A 22,697-nucleotide genomic window follows, 5' to 3' on the forward strand; every position below is an offset into this window, starting at 1 on the left:
GTGTACATCACCCATATTTCAATATGTCAAATCAGTAGGCAGGTAATCCAAACTTTACAAAGACCAAATACTAACATGAAGGTCTGCACCTGCAGAACTGAACCACAGCCCAAAGCAAAGGGTCTCAAATAGCCCCCTTCACAATCCGCATGACTTAACAAGTGAAGGCAACAAAGGTCAGACACGCTGTGCAAGCTGCACTAATGAGAACCAAGAAGTAAACGGCCCCGCTCTACCTTCACACAGAACTTGTTGTTCTTCATCCGTCTCCTCATCCTCCTCCTGCTCTGTACTTCCTTGACTGGGAAGACAGACATACTCCTCTTCTTCTTCCACATCCTCCTCTTGTGTCTCCTGCTCTCCACTTCTATTACTGGACAGACGAACATATTCCTCATCCTCTTCATAGCAGTGCTCCAGCTCATGGTGAGCAGATATGGGCAGTGCCATCACCCACTGTGGCACCACACAAAAGCACGGATCCTACCTGTGTTGTGTGCATTTGTGGGTGTGTTGGTGTTTTAATCTATGATTCAATACCTACTTTGTCTTCCTAAGATGGAAACCTACCTGCCCTAGGAGAGAATGGGTGTATGCTGTATGTACTCTGTCTCTCTAAAGACTCCACTGGATGTATGTCTGTTGATGTGTGTTCATCTAGTACTAAGCTGTCTTCAGTATGCGTTTCTAAGAGTGTATGTATCATTCGTCGATATGGCAGCTCCACAAGATGAACAGATAACTCCCCTGACTCCTCCCCTGCTCCTCTGTGACTGGTCAGTGAATCGCCTCCACTACTTCATCAAATCCACGGGGGTGGCCACTGAAATATCAAGAAGCTGTCTAACACCTATTTAAGGGGTGCAAAGCTCTGTGAAAAGATCTACCACAAGTGTCTAAAATGATTCTTAATATTTCTGTTAATCCCTGTTACTGAACTGATCATTCCTTTCAACATTGTCTAGCTCATGGATGAAGTGGTGAGCAAACTGAAGCTGAAAGAGACATCGGTTTCTCAAGTGAATCTCCAGGCCAAGAAAAGCAAAGTCTTTGTGTCACCCTGTTCCAGAGAAAATAACTTGGTATAGTCCGCCCAGCCTCTATGGTGACAGGGCAGGGCAAAAAATAATAGGTGCACACCTGTTTCCAGGGTGGGGCCAGACACAGTCAATGTTTTTACACATATTGCAATCTGCAGCCCATGTAATCAAGAGAGCTCCATGGGCTAGAAAGCTTACTTCAGGCTGGAAGGAAGGCATACTATCAAATAAATACAGGGCTGGCGGACAAACAGAGACTGAGCATTATTACTCATTGAACAAACAACTTAGCAGTGACATGTTGTTTCAAAAAGTACAGAAGACAAACCAGTATATAAAAGACCCGTGCATAAATATCTATAATTATCTGTATCTAGTATTTTACCGACTCCAAACCATCACCTAAAAACTGGCAACAAAATGTTACTGTCAACATGAAATACACAAAAGAAAGAACAATGTTTGCTGAGTTTGTTTGTATAGAATAGACAGAAAAGGAGTTCTATCCAATACTTCAACACTTCTCTGGAGAAGGATGTCTCACTATTGGAAAATTATTAATGTGAAACAGCTTTTTACACCATTACATATATATTTATCTTGTCACACTGTCTGTATCTTACTACCGTTAAGCATTCAGTGTGAGGCATTTTCTAAACTGAGCGCTTGTCCTCGTAAATTTGGATAAGTTCTAAAAGAAAATTGAGAGAGTACAGTTCCCTTTACAGTAATAAAGAGAAACACACAATACATGTGTAGTCCCTCACGTCCATCTAGAAAGATCCAACCTTCAGAAATTCACACGGCCATCTCAAAGCTGTCCAATTCTCTGTTCGTTACTCGCTGCTCAAGTTTTATAATTACTGTAATTGCTTTAGAAAACTGATGCCAGCTAGGACTGTCCTGCATGCTTGAGTAGTTCCACTCAGTAGTCCAATGGATATAGTTGTGCAGGACACAAAGAGTCCTGGACAAACACCCCTCAGTGCTCCTGAGCAGTGTTTTCCTACTCACATTGGCTTTCTCGTCACATTCACTCTTTACACTCCACTTGCTTTTCTATTTTCCCCCTCATATGACCCGATTTCATTCATCTCACATTTTGTTTTAGAGCTTCGAGTCTTTTGTACATAAGTTGGGAAAAAAAAAAGAAAGGAAGAAAAACTCTGACATTAAAGCTTAAAAATTAATATTTAATCTCACAGCTTCTCTTTGTTTCCAACAAATATCCCTCCCCTCTGTCACGTTCCCAGTAGAAGAATAGTTTGCCCTATTTCCCAGCCCCTTTGTCCTGCTCACCCTCTGCCCACTCAGCCATTTGTTTTGAAGGTTTCCAAAAATGCCAAAGAATATTTGGCAGACTGCTATTGACAAGAGTGGCTTAGGGCAGCTAAATATAAGCCAACCTACTTCTACACCCGACCCCCCCCCCCCTTCCATATCTCAGAATAAAACCAGCTAATATCTATTCCTGCAGCTGCAGTCCACAAAAAGATTTATTCTTGTGGATTCATTTCATCAGTTGATCAGTTCAGCATCAACCAGGAAAGCCTATTTTTGTCTCCTTGTAATTCAAGTGACCGAAGACCAACCAGGGCTGCAAATGTTTATGCTGCACACCTCACACAGTGGAGGTGCTGAGCTGTCTCTGTTATGTAACAGTGCATCCCAGGCACACATACATAATATAGCTCGCATAACAACTCATAGATCATATTGTTCTCCTCCATTCACCACACTTTCCCAAGAAATACAGAATTAATTTGTCATCAAATATACAAAAATGCAGCTGCGTTCGACCAAATGAAAAGCAATAATTGTCGGTTATAGCTGCATTACAGAGTATCAAAAATACGGACGGTAAAATTCAGCATTATAAGAGACGACAGGAAGATAGACAGACAATCTGACAGAGAGAGAGAGAGAGAGAGGGAGAGAGAGAGAGAGAGACTGTTAATACACCAACCACTGCTGTAGCCCGCTGATAGTCACACATCACATGAAGAGGCACCATCAGTCCCCCTTATGTCTTTGCAGTATGTAACCTCACAGGTTACATACTGTAGCACTACATCAAATCATATCATTAATAGATATTTTCAAACATTGCCTTCATTTGTTTGCAATATTCAATTGTTCCAGATTGCCTACTGTGTTATTTTTATTTTTTGTTTTCAGAATTACATTTTCTTGTTAAGAATGTTTGAGATTAATTCTATATGCCCTTTCTATATGATTCCACTTTCTCGTGACAAGCTCGATTGCCACTTTAACAATTTACTTGACCCATCGCCACTAGATGTCTATTCTACAGTGTTAAACAGTATTTATACATGTGACTTTTGTCTGTACAGGTCAGCTATCATCTTTTTTTAGTAGCTGGGCTAAACAGGTAGCTGGCATCAAGACAGACGGTCCCCTGGGTCAATAAATGAACCAGGACAAAACCCAGTCCCACTTCCAACACATGTACCCACAGCAAGGGACATTAACAACTCTTTGTTCTTATTATGTTAAAACATCTATTGTATCTAACAGCTACTTTCTGATGTAGCTACAGATGTAATGCTGCTGGACTTGGCTTTTCTGTGACTTACATTTAATATGTTCTCGTAGTATGAATGTCAGCCCATGAGGTCACATTATCTTAAGTTGTTTTGGTGGAAGTGAGAAACAACAGTAATGTATGATTCTATTACAGGTTTATTTAAGAATACATAATGGCTTTTAAACTTTTTGAGCTAGAATAATTCTACAAAAATTAAATAATAATAATAATAATAATAATAATAATAATAATAATAATAAAAACACTCCACATGCCACCTGCTGACACCTATATGAATGGATCTGATGCACTGTGCAGCAAAGACTGTAGTTTTGAGTCAGTGCACCACTCTAGTAAGTACTTTGACTCTTCAAATTGAGATGTCAGTGCATAAAATTATCAGACTACTGTCTTACCATCAGTGCACTCCTCATAATACCAGTCCAACTCATAATAGTCTGCCTTGAAAAATCTCTGGCCTCTGTTGTGGCCTCGTCTCTTCATCCTCACTGCTCTAACACACGGCTGTATTGTTTCCAATGTCCCAACATACTTAGGTGTAGCACCAAATGTAAGTCCTATATCCCAGCATGCTTGGAATTAACCAGCTGTCACTGGGTCTTATTAGTTGCTCGAAGTGTCCGTTTGTCCGTCAATCAGTGCCAAGTTCCTCTATCCCAGCATGCTTCACAGTTACCAGCTGGCACATAGTCATTGTTGGTGAGACTTTCCCCAGGCTCATCATATGTTCTTTGTATTCCTCCCTCATTAGCAGCAAACGTTGAATGCATTATAATCGATATTTGTTGTGATGCTGGTGCCACTGATCCATGTCATCCCACAGAACCGTTACTTGAGTTGTCTATTATTAACAGAGAAAAGAACATTGTCACTTTATTTCCCTTTGTCCATCAGGAATTATTCAGCGTATCAGCAAATCTGCCATGTGGCCTCTCATTTGTCTTCAATCTGTGGAATTTCTCCGTCTTTTGGTCTGCCTTCTTTCTTTTCTGCCCATCAGTTTACCTTGGTCACAGCAAATCCTCAGCAATTGTCAGTTTTTATCCTCTCATGTTCAAATCCATTCATTCATGGCAATTCATCCTCTTGTGCCTCTATCAGTCTTCTCTGTTCCACGGCTTCCTGATGGTATATTATATCCGTTGTCTTCACTTTTTTAATCATTCCTTCCTCAGTGACAGTATAACCTCTACGCATGGACATCTTTCACAATGACTCAACACAGCACCACAGAGAGTGAGCGAGCAGAAGCAGCAGCGGCAGCAGTCACGGGTTTTGCAGCAGAAGTGATGATGATGGTGACACCATGAGCTGGGCGGGCTTAGAGGAAGCCTACAGCCAATCATGTGCCAGCAGCATCCGTAGTTTGTGCCCACCCTCCATGCGTATGTAAGCATCTCCCCCTCCTCTCCTCTACTTTGTCCTTCTGTGTGGTTGCTATAGCGACAGGTTTAGACTCCAAGGCCTGAGGCCAAGCAGGATGTAGAAGCAAGAAATTGTGAAAAGAGTGTAGTGCTGGCAGAGGTGACGTGGCTCACCCAAAATAAATGAAACCAATGGGTGTTCATTGATTGGTTATTTTAGCTGAGGAGTGATGAAATAAGCACATGCACGGTGCATGAGTGAGAACAAGGACATCAAAGTAAAACAAACCATCATTGTTATTAACAGCCAAACTCATTGTTACTAGGTTTTGAAGCTTGTACAGACACTGATACACCATATTATGAAAGGATTAAGTGGACCTCAATACACTCAGATGCTCAGAGGATGGAGACACAAGGCCAGAACAACCAGCTAACAACTGCACACAGTCAAATGAGGCTAGAATAAAATTTGCTTCTGAAGCAGCAAGACAAAGCAAGCTGAATAGAGTTTGTAAAGTGACTTGTACATTTATAAGTTCACAAATATGAGGGAATATACATCTATTACGGATTCCATTGCATTTAACATGAATTATTATTCTGAATAGACTATTGATAAATCAATTTATTTTAACTAACTACTTTAGTTTGTGGTTTATGAACTGACATTAACAATTAAAACAATACTACTTATCTACCCATCAAATATTCTTTTACTTTGGCAATTCACCTAAAGGAAGTTAAAATCCCATTTATTTCAGCCTATAAATACACAAGAACATGTCTTAGAAAAAAATCTTTTGGATTTTAGATTTCTACCACAAATGAACCATTATTCTTCCTAAAATTAACAATAATACAGATCTCCAGCTACATCACAGCTTGAATGGCTATGGGAACCTCGACAATCACAGGACTGTCTCCTCTGTTTAAAGAGAGGGAGTGATGTCATCACAACTTGGGGTCGCTCTCTACTGGTCAGCTGCTTCCATGTCTTTTGAAATGTGTCTTTCCGAACCAACAAGTTACATACTTAATTAAAAGAATGAATAACCTTTGATGATGTAATATGTAGCAGTAAAGCCTGTTCAGCAATTTCTCAAACAGCAGTTCCATATAAATTTGAGTGGTAAAACAGAAAAAGTTGCATTCATGCATAGATTAATAAATAAATGTGACCTGTATGGCTTTTTGCAATGGTTAGCCACAGCCATTTTAACGAAAAAGAGAAGCAGCTTTTTTTGCCACGATGAAAGCAATATGTGCCTTGCAGAATACCTCACACTGTCTCTTATGTAACTTGACCACGACATTGCCTCTTACCTTCGCTGGCTGGGATTAATGTTAGGACAAAGGTGTCCGTGTTGGAATGGGGGATTGAGGGCCAGTTTCACCTGTTCGATAAGCCTGTTTATAAGACACTTGATCTATTTTTAGAGCTTGTTTTTACCCTGAGTCACAGTACAAGCAGACATGGATAAGGACTAAATTATTGATGGTTCAAAACAAAACCCAGAACAATTTTGGTCCCTTTGGCTTGCTGTTTGCAGTGTGTGCACGTGTTTAAGTGTGTTCCTTTGCTCACAGTTGTCAAAGCCAAGATCAAAATTAGCTTTATTTCTACAATATGTGCAGGGGAAATGGGTGTGTCCCCGCCACCCGACCCAGGATGAGCAGATGAAGATGGATGGAGGGATGGAAATGGGTGTGTATGGTTAATGGCTGGAATAGAGAGCAACAACACGACAGAGCTGATACATGTATAAAAACACAACAGAGGACTGTGCATGTAAATAAAAAGCAAACATCAACCAACATACAGTGAAAGAGCGATAGGCCATGTTTGTTGTGGCAACCATGACCGGCTGTCACACTCACATTGTGTTAGGCAAATACTTGCGTATCCCTCTCTGATTCCACTATTAAAGGTCAATATCAATCTTTAATCAATGCTGTCACTGTAATGTTAATCTCTCAAATAATGTAAAATAACAACTTCCTTAAATCAAATTTCCTTTCCTGACTGTGTAACATAAAGTCACTGTTAAGAGTAAATTTAGGAACATAGCTATCCAAGTCATTTGAAAACAATATAGGATCAACTTACAGAAATATTTCAGGGTCTCATCTATTTGTTCATAAGTGAGGCCGAAGGCAGAGTCTGGCTCCACCAGCGGTGTGTGCACCCAGTCCTCATGTTCGTAGCCGAAGATGGTGTCGGCCCTCAGCCTGTAGACTGGCAGCTGTTCTTCCAATAAGCTGATGATCTCAAGCTCTGGCAAATCAGTATTGTTACACACATCTGGAGAGACAAAGAGAGAGAGACACTGTACAGTATTTGTTCTTTTTCATGTGGTAATATTTTCTAAATTTGTAGTGTTGTTTTCAGCAAGGATCAAAAACTGGTGGTGGGTACAGATTGGCAGTGGTGGTTCTTATCGTTCTAATAGCATTGATTTGGGAAGACACTTCAGCAGTTTATTGTACTTGAAAGTAACTGATACCCTCTAGTGGACAACTATGGAAACCAACCAAATTCACATTATGACGACCATGTGGCAATGAGATACGGAGTGCAACCGGTGGATTCATTTACAGCCATCTGAAACCCCATTTAAATGAAATCAAAGATTTACTCGAGGTGCGGTAATCTTTTTAAGTCCTCTGGTCATAAAAAGTAATATAGGAAAAAAAAAAGAGATTGATACAAGTTGTCATACAACCTCTGTTACAGCTGCAAACTAGCACATATTTTCTTGGCCAAAGATTTCTCTAACAGTACCCCAGAACCATTTTGTCAAACCCCGTCAGTCCGTTAAGGAAGTGTTTTACTGTATCCACTTCCATAAACTTTGTGCAGCCAACAAATACAGAGTAGTAAATGTGAAAGAAAAGCATTTATCTATATATTGCATGCAGTTGTTGTTGACAGCCCAGAAAGTGATCCACAAACTGAAAAAACCAGCTAAGTACTTCAAACCTGTGAGTCAACCAGAGAGGCATATTTCTGTGGTGCTGTGGAAATTGAAATAATCTTACCTAAGCTTCTAGCTATGTGCCTCGCTGTTCACGCATCAGTTTAGTGTGCTATTAAAAGAGACATGCATTTAGGACTCTGAGAGAGCAGATCTCCTCTGTTCCCTCGCGGAATTCAAGCTCAAGCCACTATTTCTTAAGAGAGCCTCTTAGACAGGAAAAATTAACATACAGTAAAAATAATGTCCTTTGTTCTCTCTCCCTCTATTTCTGGCTCTGTGTCTCTCATCGGCTGTCCGTTTCTCTTAATCTGTCTGTCTGTCTACATCTCTCTAACAATGCTGTCTCTCAGTTTTCTCAGACTGAATGACTGACTGTGCTCGAAAAAGGAACCACATAAATCAACACACACAAAGCTGGGGAAACATTCAAGAAGCAGAGGCAGTGATGTTTCAGCACATGACTAAATATTAGACTAGTTATCAGACTACAGCTAAAGGTTATTAATGTCCGTGGCTAAACATACATTTGGTTTCCTTACATAATATCGTCTTTTCACTGGACAAAACAGATATTGCAGAAGTGGCTAAGTGACCAATTATATTAAGCTACCATGGTTATTGTATTTCATAGTTTTTTCAATTGTGTAACATAACTTGCAACCAGTCCTGCTATCTAGAAAGCATTATGTTTAAAAGTAAGTCTCTTTTTCGAAACAGGTGAGCATACATGTAATGAGTCTGTAGGGGCAACTTGGGAAGGTTGTTACTCAGATTCACAATATTTTCCTTCTACACTGATGTGAAACCTGAGCACTTCAGCTCCTAAAATGAGTACTGATAGACTACAGATGAGGATAATAATAGCACAAACTCTTTGTGCTGTGTGTGCTGAGAAAAGGTCAATGGAGACAGTGAATTGTAATTTGTGTGTGTGTGGTAGATTTGTTGGGGAAAAACAAGCACTATAAACTCTTAAATAATGGAAACACCTTGTGTGAACACATTCATTTATTTAAGCTTCATTAGCTGGAATTATTTTTCAAGCTTATAAAACAAATACTGTTGGATAAACAAGTGCATCAATCCAACTTTGTCCAAAGTACAAAGGAACGAGACTGTATGTGGTAACAACCTTGATGACTTTAATTTTTATTCTGTTCAAACAGCAGAATGTGTTTTCGCTGTTGTTTATCTTTCAACTGCGATTTGATAAACTATAATATATCATTATATTATATCATGTTTTTACAGACCATCCAGAAGGCCAGCCATACAAATAGTAGGAACATTATGTCATCTGATATTGGCATTTTGAGTTTTAAACTGCTGAATTTGATCTACAACGAGTTCAAGTCCAATACCCAAATGTAAATATAGACTAAGGGGACAAAGAGGACATGCTGCAGGGACATGCCAGCATTAATAACAGCTAGCAGCCACCAGAGGAAAGAAGTTCAAGTTCAAAACGAACAGGCCACTGTCGATCTGACCAATAAACACACCGACATGTGCAGAATATTTCAATTCAGCAGGCAGAAAAACTTAAAAAAAAAAAAAAAAACAAGTGCCAAGTGTAAAGATGAGATATATAGATAATAATGACTTATTACACAGAGGCACAAGCACAGTTTTGTCAAAGACAAAGTAGTAGCCAACACATCCGAGAGAGTGGCCTTCCACCACGCTGCACAAACACGAACCAACACTGGATGTATAGTGCCGTATAAGTGCAGGGACACTACCCTGAGAACCAAAAAGAGGTCACCAAAGAGTAGGAGATACAAGCTTAGGGGCAGGATTCAAACCAGACTGGTATCAGACTGGCTTGGGAAACATCATAGTACAAAGGCTGGCTCCTGTTAAACACTGGTGCTAATAAAGCCCTTTACACAGTATACATTCACTGTACACTTTTAGGCTTAAACCCCATTGTTGGTTTGGATCCATAACAACATAGTGTTTAAAAAAAAAAAAAAAAAAAAAGTTGTGAGGGTCATTCCCTCAAAGCTCTCGAAAGCCAAAAAAGTGAGGAAGAACTGAGTGACACACTGATTAAAAGACCAAGACAAACTGAAAAAAAGATGACTGAAAGAAAGAAACAGTGCAAGCACTCAGATGTTGGCCAGTGTGGACGTCAACGCGACTGAGAACAGCTGAAATGGGCAGAAAACCACAGTGTGCACAGTGTACTCACTCATGGTGCCTGAAGCCTGACAACCACCGACTCTCCTGCCTTCAAATCACATTTTCCACTGGTCCAGGAGAGGACAAGGTCATCAAAAATAATAGAGTGGAGGAAAACAGAGTTGGGAAGGTAACAGATATGAAGAACAAGAGAGAGGGAGCTGAAAGTTTTCCAGGGCGGCACTCCGGGTAAGACACAGGCAGAGACACAGAGAGAGAGAGAGAGAGAGAGAAAGGAAAAGAGGGTGGGAGGAGAGAAGTGGAGAAGAGATCTGAGCCAAACTGGTTCGCCATGCCTGACATGCCACTGACGGAATCCACATGGACCGCCCAACGCTCGCTCTGTCTCCCCTTTCTCTTCCTCCCACCAGACCCTGCTGGGCTCTTCCTCTGAACTGTATTAAACACACACTCCCTCTCTCTCTCTCTCTCTCCCTGCTTTATAAACACAGTGTCTAACAGCAGGCTTGAAGCTGTTCCAACTGTTTTATTGTAAGTTTCAAGCAGCCCTAGCTGAGAGTTCCTCCACATTAAACTCTTACATGGAGACACAGACCTTAAAAAGATTATATGTGATTGTGGGGACTTCAATACTTAACTGAAGAGGATATTCAAGTGTAAAACATTATTCATCACCACAGAAACTGGTCAACAGAATTAACACAGCTGCAGTAAAAAAAAAAAAAAAAACTGCCAGTTAGTGTGTTTTGCATGTAATCCTAAAGATCAGAGCATTACTTGGAGGGTTCTTGAAAGAACAAATGGATGCTGGGATGTTGGTCTACAGCTATCACTTTCATGAAAAAGCCTGCATAAAGCCAGATGAAATACTAACTGCCGCAAAGTAATATCAACTCACAAGTACCATTTTTCCTCATTGAACCTATCCAACCAAATCCTGCAATACTTTCATAATGGAACTGCTGTACAGGTCTGAATCAGAAAATCAACAACAGCTGAAGGCTGCTGCTGGCCACAGATATTACGCACATGAATCATAAGAGACTATGTCAACATGGTTAAATATCACCGTCGGTCCACAAGGTCTACGTGATGGAAGCTGCACCGAGGTGGTCAAATGTCACTTGGCCTGTAAATGTCTGAATCCAATATGTGTGTGCAGATCTCTGCCAATGTGTTGCATTAGCACCAATCCTTGGATTCAGAGTGGGAGGGCAGAGGCATCAGTGTGATTACAGGTATAAATGTTAGCCATAGACAACAAGTTCAATTAGAAAAATTCAACTTCATATTGTGTAAAATTTTGTTGAAGTTTTATGTATACCACTGGCACACAACAGTCAAATGCATAAGTTGCTTATGAAAATATTACAAAATCGCAGCAAATTGGACCAAAAATATTCAGACTAGATGTGCTCTGCATCTAGAGTAAATTGACACACACTGGGAACTATTACAATACAAACTGTCATACAGCAGAGAATACAAATTAACTTATGAAGGCTAGCAGTAAGAGATGATGTGCATGTGATTTTAATGCTTCATGGTCACACAAGGCATGGTAATGACTTGGGTTTGTCAATGAAGAGTAAAAAAGAACATGGCAATAGAGAGAAGTAGTGTGTTTTCATCTTTACATAGCAACAGGCAAAAAAACAACCAAAAAAACTGTCTTTAAAAGGATGGATGTACGACAGATGACTGGCTGGTTAAACGCTCATTGTTCAAGTGTAGTGCAGGATACAGTTCCGGTTGCTGAAATGATTGACCCAAAGAGACATGAGCATGACCTGACATGTGGCTTTATCAGATGTGTAACCATGTTCTCGCAGGTGCCAACAGCACTCCTTTCGTTAGCCTGAAAAAATAAGCTAGAGCATAGACACAAAGACCATACAAGCAGTAATTATTTACTCGTGTGTATTTTCTTTTAGAGAAATCTGAATGTCTGAATTTGTCAGATGAGTCTGATATTCATTTGAAGTTCATCTAAAATCCACCAAAAACAGAAACGCTGACGTAAGTGATTGTCTCAACACAAACAAATTGTTTAACAAATGTTTAGACATTCACATTTTTCTCCGCTGCGTTCATATCTGTCATTACAAACGGTGAACAAGATCCCAGCTCGACACAATAGCTGTTTTCACACTCACTTTGGATCCTACTCCACTTACATAACTTTGTCTCTGTGTAACTCAAGTTGTCTGTCTCTGTGTTTACCCATTTGTTCCTAATCTCTCTCTCCTCATCAAGCATCCCATAATTTCACAGCTACGCGATGCTTGCATCACTGTTGGCTGGTTGCCATGGAGAATCAACATTACACCCAGGAACTGCCCCATAGCAACGAGCTGCTCTATTCAACTCTTTGTGTTCATTTATCCTCTGGACTTTGTGCAATTGTACACACATACACACTTGTACGCAAACCTTTGTGCCCTGTGAGGAAGTATTCAACTACTAGGAAGAAGAACACAGGAAGAGAGTGAGAGAGAGAAGGAAGTCAGAAAGAAGAAAGATACAGATAATGCAAGTTTGAATGAAAAGTGAGATTTGGTATGGTATTCAGGACACCAGCAGGTGGCAGCACCGCATCAACCTCTTCAACTGACTTGCCCTTGAATGACATAAGTATTAAAGCTATGTAAATACCAGATTTTACCAAAACCTGTCACTTCCTCAATTAATTCTGCAAAGTGTTACATGCTTGGATGTAGCACTAACATGTCACTAATTAGTTTCTGAATTGATTATGGGTGTAATTTAAAAAAAAAAAAAAAGTACTAGCTTGTCCAACGGATAATAGAAGCTAAATGAATGTTTATGTTTATTTTTATAAACTTATAAACCCCAAATAAAAATCTTCATATTAGCATTATCATACAGACTGGATCAAAAACAATATTGAAGTCAAACAACATTAAGAGCTAAGCAATGCTTGGGAAACTGGAATCTAAATATAGTTTCGGCACTTGTGAAAGAGAAAAAGGAAGCAGTGTTTCAACTGAATTGGGCATAAACAAGCTTGGCAAGACTACTGAACCTACTGCACCATACTGGGCTGTGTGAATGAGTGTTACTCGGTCCACCTACTACTTATATAAGCTTTGTTTAATTGCCTGCATTAAGAAGTAGCCATTAATGCACTGAAGCGACCACAAAATGTTAGTGTAGGGGCATTACAAATTTACATGCACACACAGCATCCAGCAACTGATTCTGCTGAAACACCTCTTGTGTCAGTGTATTGAAAAAAAAAATATATATATATCAACAAATGTGGCACTGACATCCGGGGATGCCTTCCACAATTATCTGCAGTAAGGAAACAACTCCAACCAAAGCTGAGTGGTGATGCCGGGGCAGAGTGGCTTCTTTGATGCTTCTGACTGCTTCAGATCATCAGAGCCATGGAAATGCACCACACTGCCATATAAAAAATATCTGCTCTGGAAAAGTATCATCTGCACAAAGCACCATTCACTCCATACTTGACAGTTTTGCTTGTTTTTTTTTTTTAGATGACTGTGAAGGTTGCTAGGCCATCACACAGGTCTGTGAACTCAAACAACAAGTCGAACAAAAAAGCTGACAAATCCCCCCCACTCCAGTCCTGTTAAAGAATAAGCTGATCTGGAAGTTTGCCAAATGGATAGTTGGATGAATAGTTGGACTAAGTATCTGTATGTGGTCAAGGTGAGAAACTCCATCAGAAGGCCCAGATTCCTTTAGGCCTTGTGTAACAGGAACTTGCCCTTCAAAATAATGCAAGGAACTGATGTCATAGTCAATAGTGGGATTGAGTGTACTTGGGAGGGCCTTTTTCCTGTCTGTGTGAATAAAAACTTCCATAGTTTCAATCACTGCACAGCACACACAAAAGCAGTTGGGAATCTTAATGGCCTTGCTGAAGTAGCTTTTGACTGTCTTCATCCCAATTTCTTCCTCTATGGACTAGTTGTTTACTGTTTCTTGGAGTCCTAAGCTCTTTATTAAGCGGAGGCAAAGCATTCTTGCACTGTTACCTTATTACAACACTTATAAGGAGATTGCGTGGTGAACTGATCACTTATTTCAACAGCACAGTCTTGTACTGCATTCTCTGTAGACTGATGATGTTTGCAGATTGGGACAAGCTACTCTGCTTCATGTTTAAAACTTCAAGATAAGCAGCATTTATGCCTGTTAATTCTTTATGTGACATCACACCACTTGTTTGAAGCATCTGGCAGATATTTGGACTGGAAAAGCTCATAGAGGCGGAGATCTGCTAAAATCTAAAATCTGACCACTGGAGACAAGGCACAAATGTCCCTCTGCTCCCTTGGAGTGGGCCATGAGGATGGAGAAAAAAAGAGAATGTAGGATAAGTGAAAGAGTTGAAAGATACAGTCCACAGGGAACTGGTTTATACATGGAGCTGAGGTCCCATAGAGCTGCTTAACTGACAGGATGTGTGACACGAGAAAAGGGTCAGTTTCTCACAGCTCCACATGCCTCACGCTGACATATCCTTCACAGCTTGTAATGCTCCCTCATTAGCAATTTAAATCTCATTGTTTGACATGTTTAAGTGGATTCAATTTTTATACAGTTCTCCTACATTACAGGAGCAAGGAAAGACAAAGTACAGAATTTTTGAGTCTTTTGGAGAGTTGGAAAATGTACCTGGGGCTGATTCAGCTCTGCCAAACGGCTTCCACTAAGTTTTGTCTACCTATGCTTTTAACATATGCATGCAACTTTACCGGTAATGGTCTCTGCATCTCTGTAGGAAGCCGTGAAGTCCTGGAGCGCAGCTGGCAGGCTCGCCTCACTGACATACTCCTCCTCTTCCTCCTCCTTAATTTCCAAATGGGACCCTGGGTTGTGGAGCCGAGATATGCATATATGGTGCAAAGACTCTTTGGGGGGCAGGGCAGAGGAGCTGGAACAGGTGAGGGGGGGCGGAGTCTTCGGGTCCAGCTTGGCGCTGAGTGGTTAACAATTTAAGGCAGGACCAGCCATGGGCAAGACTTGGACTTTGGCTGAACTTGACTGTTCTCAAGGGCTTAATTGGGTTGCATGGAGACAAAACTAATCAAATGTGTCTCACCGGGAAAAGACAGATGGAGCAGGGGCAGAATCCGGAACAATGACCTTGGATGTACAGATGTTTTTCAATACATATCTATAAAAAAAAAAAAAAAAAAAAAAAAAGAAGAGAAAAACAGAAATAGAAGACTGTTAATTTTCAACCACTTATACATTTCTTATAAACATCTCATGTGTAAATTAAACTGTAAATTACTTCTAAAAATATAACTTTTTATTATATAGGAACAGATGTCCATTCACATTACGTTTCAACTGAAATATCCATCCCTGTTTCTTTCGCACAAGGTTATTGCAAGCATTGGTATATATAGACACAGTGAAACAGTCATCTGTGTAATGGCTCGCTGGTTCATAAACAGAACTCATGCTCAAGTGTGAATAATTATATAGTTATGGTTCACGTTGCACTGTTACCAGTTTATTAGGTTTATAGCCCTGTAATAAATACTATCTTTGGGAAGCTTGTAATATTCTGTTTGTTGACGATGTGTCAGATGGATGTGCAGTGTAAACGCTCTGGTAATGGCTGGATTTGATTATATGAAAGTGTGTTTCTACTGCCCTCATAATCCCACAATGAGGTGAACACAATATTAGAAAAATAACAGAAATGAAACATCAAAACTCAACATTGCCCCAACACCTCTCTGTCACAGTGTCAGCATAACTTATCATTGTTTCCTTCACAAAGATAAGATTTATGGCATGTATTGGTGTACTGTACTGTACAGGTGGCCCCCTAATAAAGTTATACACTCTGTATATTTTGATTAGAATGTAATAGTACAAGGCGGATGCAGTAAGAAGAAAGTAAAAGTACACACATGTCAAACTGACAAAATATAACAGATTAATTAAGTGATTAATATATAATGAAACAACAGCTCTAGAGTTGTGTTTAGAGCTAAGCTGAAGTAGATACTGTCTCTATGGACTGCCCATATGAAGCCACTGATGAACAAGCTACTGTAGCTGTAGACCTAAGTATCCATGATTACAAAGTAAGTTGGCTGACAAGCCAAAGGGGCAGACCAAAGTACAACACATCAGAATCACTCAGTAGCGGCTGGCTGCAGAGCACAGAAGAGGAACTTGGGTAAGTTTCTATTAATAGTCACTGCAGAACACACATACAACTCTGAAAACAAGTTGGTTGATATGTGCAGTACACCTTAACTCACCACTTGAGAAAGTTTTTGTTGTACCACACCCTGTTTCTCTTCTTTTTATCTTCAAATTTCTGTACCTTCTTTGCCTCACCACTGTTGATCAACATCTATCTTTTTCCACCCCAGTCTTTTCCTAGACATATTGAGTCAGATCCTAATGCCTTGTGGGAAGCAAAATTTAGGTCATGCAGTTTCCATTATTTAAGAGGACATCATACTGTTGCTACTGACAACAAACCATACAGTCTCCAGAAAACCTATGACAGGCTGCAATGACATATTTGTTCTATAAGTCAGAGCCATGGTCTTTCTGTTGATGGTAGCAGGCCAGAAGAGTTACAAATTAAACTGTTCTGGGACTTACTCTTCAGACGAAATTTAATCTGACTACAGTTTAAAAAAAAAATAAATTCTTAATTAGACCCCAAATTCTATTCAGCATCAAATAATGACACAAATATTTTTGCCAGAAAAAGAGAAAAGTCTCTTAAAAATGATATTGTTATACCTACTGTACTGCTGACCAAACAGTGTGTTGCCAAAATAAAGGTCAGAATTACCAGGTTCTGTTGGGGCAACAGTATTTCTGCCCTTACTGATCCCCTTTTAGGTTCACAACAACTGAGTTGGATTGATTTTGGAGAAAGTGGATTTCAATAAGCAGACGGATCATAAACTCAAGAACACAATAACTGCAATTTTATTTTTCTCTGTGGAAAAGATATGTTTTATCACTTTCTGTGACAGCTCACAAGTTTTAGTTCTTTCTTAATGTAACAATCAAGAATTTGTGTCATGGTAAACCGGTTGAAATTTGTGTTTTGGTTTTCTTTTTACAAATCAGGAATTCCAGTATGTGTTCAGATATTTACTTGTTCAGTCCCAAGGATAGGCCTGTGAGAAATTACTCATCCAAGTTAAGTGTTATATCCTTCACTTTAATAAGAGTTTCTCATTATATTTTATATTTCTGAACTTCCCTTTCATAATGATTTAAGTGATTAAAACCAAATCAACTGGTTCTCGGTCCAGATATGTAGGGATTAAAAAAAGGGATTAAAAAAGGGGGATAAAAGGATTCACCAATAAAAAAATATTACTGCTGATATTTTTGGAGGGATATGTTGGGTCTTTTCAACAAGTCCATAAGGCAAGGTAAGGCAAATTTATTTGTATAGCACTATTCATTCACCATAAAGCATTTGATCTAGACTGGTCCATGTCTAAAGTGCCTTGATGTAACTCTGTTATGATTTGGTGCTATATAAATGAATTTGATTTGATTTAATTGATGCTTTTTACACAAAAGAGGAAATAGTCAAGGCTTACACTGATTAAATTAAAAAATTGCTTCTAATACAAATTGTAAGGTCCATTATTGAACAAACTCAATTCAGTGGTTTTTCATAATTTCAAGAGCTACAGATACTCTGCTGACTACATTTGTCAGGTACTGTAGTAGAGAGAGTAGGAAGAGCCATGGGGGAGTTAGGGGCATAGTGATTTTTTATCTGTTTCATTTTAATGGGGGGATCCCATGTTATCATTTTTTATAATGTAGACAAAAGCATTCATCAAAAATAATGAATTGATGAAAGACTAAGATGTGATCACTATAACTCCACTTGTTCTATTATAGAATTACAAATGACGATTAGTGTAAGGATTAGTGTAGGACTGCTTAGCTGGGCTGTATTTCTCCCAGAGATGATTTCCCCACACATTCATCTTATCTCTATAGTTCCTGCTGACATTACAACACAGACAAGTGTCTGTATTTTTATATCCAACTCCTGGGAGAGTTTCTCCATTTGAACTCCTGTAAACATAGCTGAAAATCTTTTCCTCTAAAGCCAAGGTCAACTAAAAGAGGGCCGAGTGAAAATGACTCTTAAACCCCTTTAAATCCCCTGTTTTAGACTTCTTTTAAAACTTCTTGCCTGTGTGTGTGTGTGTGTGTGTGTGTGTGTGTGTGTGTGTGCGCGTGCACATGCTCTTTTATGGAACTACAATCTATGTTCAGTAGCTCTCTGAATGGGAAATATGGTTAATTTGACATTCCATTTTAATAATAAACTTCTGTTATTTCATTTTGGCTATTTGGAAGCTAATTCCTACTACATGAAACTCTTTTTTTTTTTTTTTTTTAAATCACATCCAGAATCCACCATCTTTTAATCAAGACACAATTATCAATCAACTGCAAGAAAAGGGACTATTTTACAGCGTAGATGACACAGAAATGCACAGACAAGGTTATTTATTTTAGAAGCTTATTTTCCTGTGACCAAGCAACTAGTAGCAAGTTCGCCTGAAAGTTTGGATATACTAGTCTGTGGGCTCTGTAGCATCAGTCAATATATCAATTCACAATAGATGCCTCTGCAGCACTTTTCAGCAGCAGAGTGCTGAGGTGTGCCCTTGCTAGAGGGGATTTCCTGACTTTCAGTTGCTGATAGACCATTTTGACTGGGAGTGTGGCTGGTTTCCAGTGTAATGCGTCTATCTGTGCGTGTCCTGGTTAATGGAATAAAGAAGGGCATGCTGATGGATAAGTGTCTCCATCGGTTGTCTGTCTGTTAGTTGAGCGGATGCTCACATGCTGTGAGCTGGGAAGTTGCTCTAACACAGGAAACAATGTGTACACCTCACTGTGAATGGTCTCTGCTATGAGGCACACTGGGGGTAAGGACACAAACAAACTGCTTCAAGATGTATTGCAGAAACCCTGTTCTTGTCTGCCTCAAGAAAAAGGTCAGAGGCTCAGTAATAAGGGTCCATATTCCAGCTCAGACCCTCCATAACTGAAAGATATACAAATATCCAGCAGTAACACTGGCTGCCACTGAAAAACTGCAATTTTTGGCATTTTCTTTGTCGATGTTTAAAGACTTTCTGTTTGGTTAAATGTATTAGAGTCTCAGTTTGAACCTACTTGAGTATGTCCTTGCCTGGCCCAGTATAAAGATTTCTCTTTACTCCCTTCTAATTTGGTTGGGTTGTGTTTCATTTTATCCCTGTGAGGGCAATCGGGAAATCACTCATTGGTATATGAAAACAAATTGTTAGGGTTAGGGTTAGCATTCTAGCACGCCTTGTCTTTCTGGGGGGTATGTGTTTGACACAGAGTGAGAAACGCTGAAGGACTGCAATGAAATTTGTGCCTTGGTCACTTTCTTGTAAATTTTCTACAAACTAAAACATGTATGGACACACACTTAGTTCACTCTCAGCTCGACTGGCCTCACACAACAGGAAGACAATGAGGGAAGCTATGGAAAGATGAGAGGCAAAGCTCCTGCTTGATTTTGAAGACCTAAAGGTCACGTGATCAGTCAAAGGAAGCAGACAACTTCTCTAAAATGTGTTACATCCCTTCATGCCTATCTGAGAGTTGAACACCTAAACGCTGAAGGGTGTTGCACCAGTGAGAACGTAAATACTCTAGTTGTTTTAGTTGTGGTCTTTAGTTGTTCCAAATTATATGATGTGAAAATAACTCTTAATGTATTGCCATTTGTGCTTGGTAATAAAGACACATGAAACGGAATCATTATTGGTGGAATAAGTTTAGCTTCAGTTTATCGTCACATCAAAATACACTCATGGTTATAAATGGTAGGTTACTTTATATGCCAAAAGATCAATCCAGTCGGTGTCAGGTCCCAATTAGGCAGATAAGAGTGAATCCTTCAAGCTTTGAAGTTAATATTGAGGGCATCGTTATATAAAGCAATCTTTGACTTTATCCTTCCATTCAATGCAAGTTTACACTGACACAGCAGAACATAATGAACACCATCATTACTGAAATCAAATAATACATATTTCAGTCAAAACAGGTGAGTGTATTTTCTTGAATATAATCCCAACTTGTGTTTTTTGTCCAGTGAGAAGGAGACTTATTTTGTACAAAATGATTTACCATGTGTCATTAGTCTCTGGAGTGAAGAGAAGTGTGTGTGTGTGTATTTCAGAGTGAGAGAGGTCAGAGAAGAAAAAACACACACCACGTGAATCCCTTTATCTGTCAGAAATAGGAGATATTGCTTTATGTCGGGTGACTGGTTGTGATAGCGGAGGTGGTCAAGAGTGAGGCCTGCTGCGCGTCCCAGCACAGAGACAGTATGCAGACCTTCTACAGATCATGTGCTATTCCTTGGCAAAACCTCCTGGAACCTTATTTAGCTTCCCAAGACTGGCTGTGAAGCCCTCCCTCTCAGCTGTAGAGCTGAGGTAAATGAAAATCAATGATTTACTATACGTTTAAAAGTTTAACAGTACATGTAAAAGTGTAACTAATGCAAATGTATCACACTGTATCCAACTTAAAAGATTCTTTAGTGGTACACAACATATTACACATCATAGTAATTCTTATGGTGTGCAGTATATGTTCAATAATAACTTTTCCTTGTGGTTAACAATGGTACGCTTTTGAAAAGGCTACTGTCGTGGAAGACAAACTCAAATACTTAGATCTGATTCACAGAAATAATGCTCATCTTGACCGACCTGGGCAATAATTATATCCTTACTTGGCATGAATGGAAACAGTTCGCTCAGTCTCAGAGAGGGAGCTGTGATGATATTCAGGGCTGCTTGGACTGAGGGGACTTCAGTCACTTTTAATGAGTGGGGGCAGATTGACTGTGATAGGATTAAGTCTGCTTAAATCTGAAATCAATCTTATTAAAAGGTGCCCACAAGCCGCCGTGACAAAGTGTCGAGGCTGAAAATGTTCACTAGTGAGTGAGACAAAGCGTGGCCAGAAAACCGAGGCAGCAGATCAGGCAGCCACATTACGCTCATTCAACACGCTGCACATGATCCGATACATCCGAGGCAGATACTCAACACATCAATCCGACCGGCAGTAAAATAGTTTCAAAACACTCCGTGTGTGTGAAGTTACGGCGAAAACCGTTAAAGGAGTCTCAGACTTAGAGGAGTTAGTAACTCATCTGACGACCTGCACCTGCTCCGGGAGAACTACCAACACAGGACCACCAAACAAACGATCTCTGAAACACTTCTTACCTCGGCAGCACACAGTCCAGAAGAGAAGAGGACCAACTGATTCCGTTTTATCTGTTTGGTAACCAGCTGCAGTCCGCGGCTCCCTCAGAGGAACTCTGCTGTGACTAACCCGGAGCTCCGACAGGACTACAGAGTCCGCTGCCAGCAGGAGATCCGGGACAGGAGCTGGGATCAGGCCGACCTCTGCCACTTCACAACACCCTGCACACTGATTTCCCTCCTTCTCCTCCAGGACACGGATAGAATCACTCAATGAAACAGAGCCGCTGGGCTCAGTGGAGTCATGTAAAAAAAGAAGTGGATGGACATCCGGTGTTAGACATTTCAAAATAAACTTCAGACCTAGCTTTAGCTTCCATTACTGTGTATGTTTGTTTTTTTTTTGTTGTTTTTTTTTTTGTTTTGTTTTGTTTTTGTTTTTTGTCCTTTTTTGGTCTGGATATTTTAGCAAAACTGTATTGTATTGATTATACATAGCCTAAAAGACAAAACCTCCTAACTTTATAGTTTCTAATTTGTGACCATAAACTTTTATTGCCATACTTGCAAGAAAGCGTTTTAATTATTGTAGGTATATATATATATATATATATATATATATATAAGTGACAATTTGTGACAATTTGTTGGTTAGGAGAAATGTAACTATTCACATGGTATATGTCCAAAGTAAAATCATCATCTCATCTCGTCTCAAAAGCTTCCTGTTTTAATTATTTGTGTCAATGAGCTATTTTACCTGTTGTGTCCATTTAGTTTCCCAGTGGCTAACAGAGGAAGGCTGGAGACCTGAGATGTACAGTTGAAAGGAAGCTACCAATTTGTTTGTTCTATATACTGTAATAGTTTTTGTGATCATGGCATGGCAGACAATAGCCATACAAAACATTGCATGTGTCATCAAAGATGTCACTAGTCATTAAAACAAACCTCTGCTAGAACTGTGGTCATTATATTAATTTCATCATTCACACAATGCCGCAAGAAGCAAATGCAGTGGAAATTGAGTTCAATTGACTTCATTTCTTGCTTTTATTTTGTACCATAAAATGCCCTCAGAGGAAAAGGCAGTTTTAGTATTTTCAGGTGACTTTATAGATGGGGAAGTTTTCATTTTAAGTTGTTGGTACTGACACGATTTCTATTGTCCATCGAATCTTGTTGTTTGTTTCTTCACCTCACTTTAGGCTGACATGTGTGGTTCATACAAAAAATATCAACTACATCTTTATCTTTTAATTTATATTTTATTAGATTAACATAGTATTTGACATAGTGGTTGATCTTAT

The 22,697-nt window shown here is 39.5% G+C and overlaps 1 protein-coding gene across 5 annotated transcripts in view; it reads right to left on the minus strand.

The window, feature by feature from the left end:
- The window catches only part of trak1a (trafficking protein, kinesin binding 1a), a 32,018-nt gene extending 16,937 nt beyond the window's left edge, over positions 1–15,081 (minus strand). For 3 of the 5 annotated variants that reach the window (XM_029504199.1, XM_029504203.1, XM_029504204.1), the window contains exon 1: positions 237–672. In XM_029504199.1, the coding sequence (XP_029360059.1) occupies positions 237–450 (214 nt within the window). In that variant the 5' untranslated portion in view covers positions 451–672. Of the gene's footprint in view, positions 1–236; positions 673–7,083; positions 7,279–10,148; positions 10,332–14,850 lie in introns of those variants that run through there. The other 2 variants (XM_029504201.1, XM_029504200.1) reach the window with 2 other exon arrangements.
- Positions 15,082–22,697: the final 7,616 nt, after the last annotated feature.

This window comes from Echeneis naucrates, chromosome 6, assembly GCF_900963305.1.
Source record: "Echeneis naucrates chromosome 6, fEcheNa1.1, whole genome shotgun sequence".
Lineage (NCBI taxonomy): Eukaryota > Metazoa > Chordata > Actinopteri > Carangiformes > Echeneidae > Echeneis > Echeneis naucrates.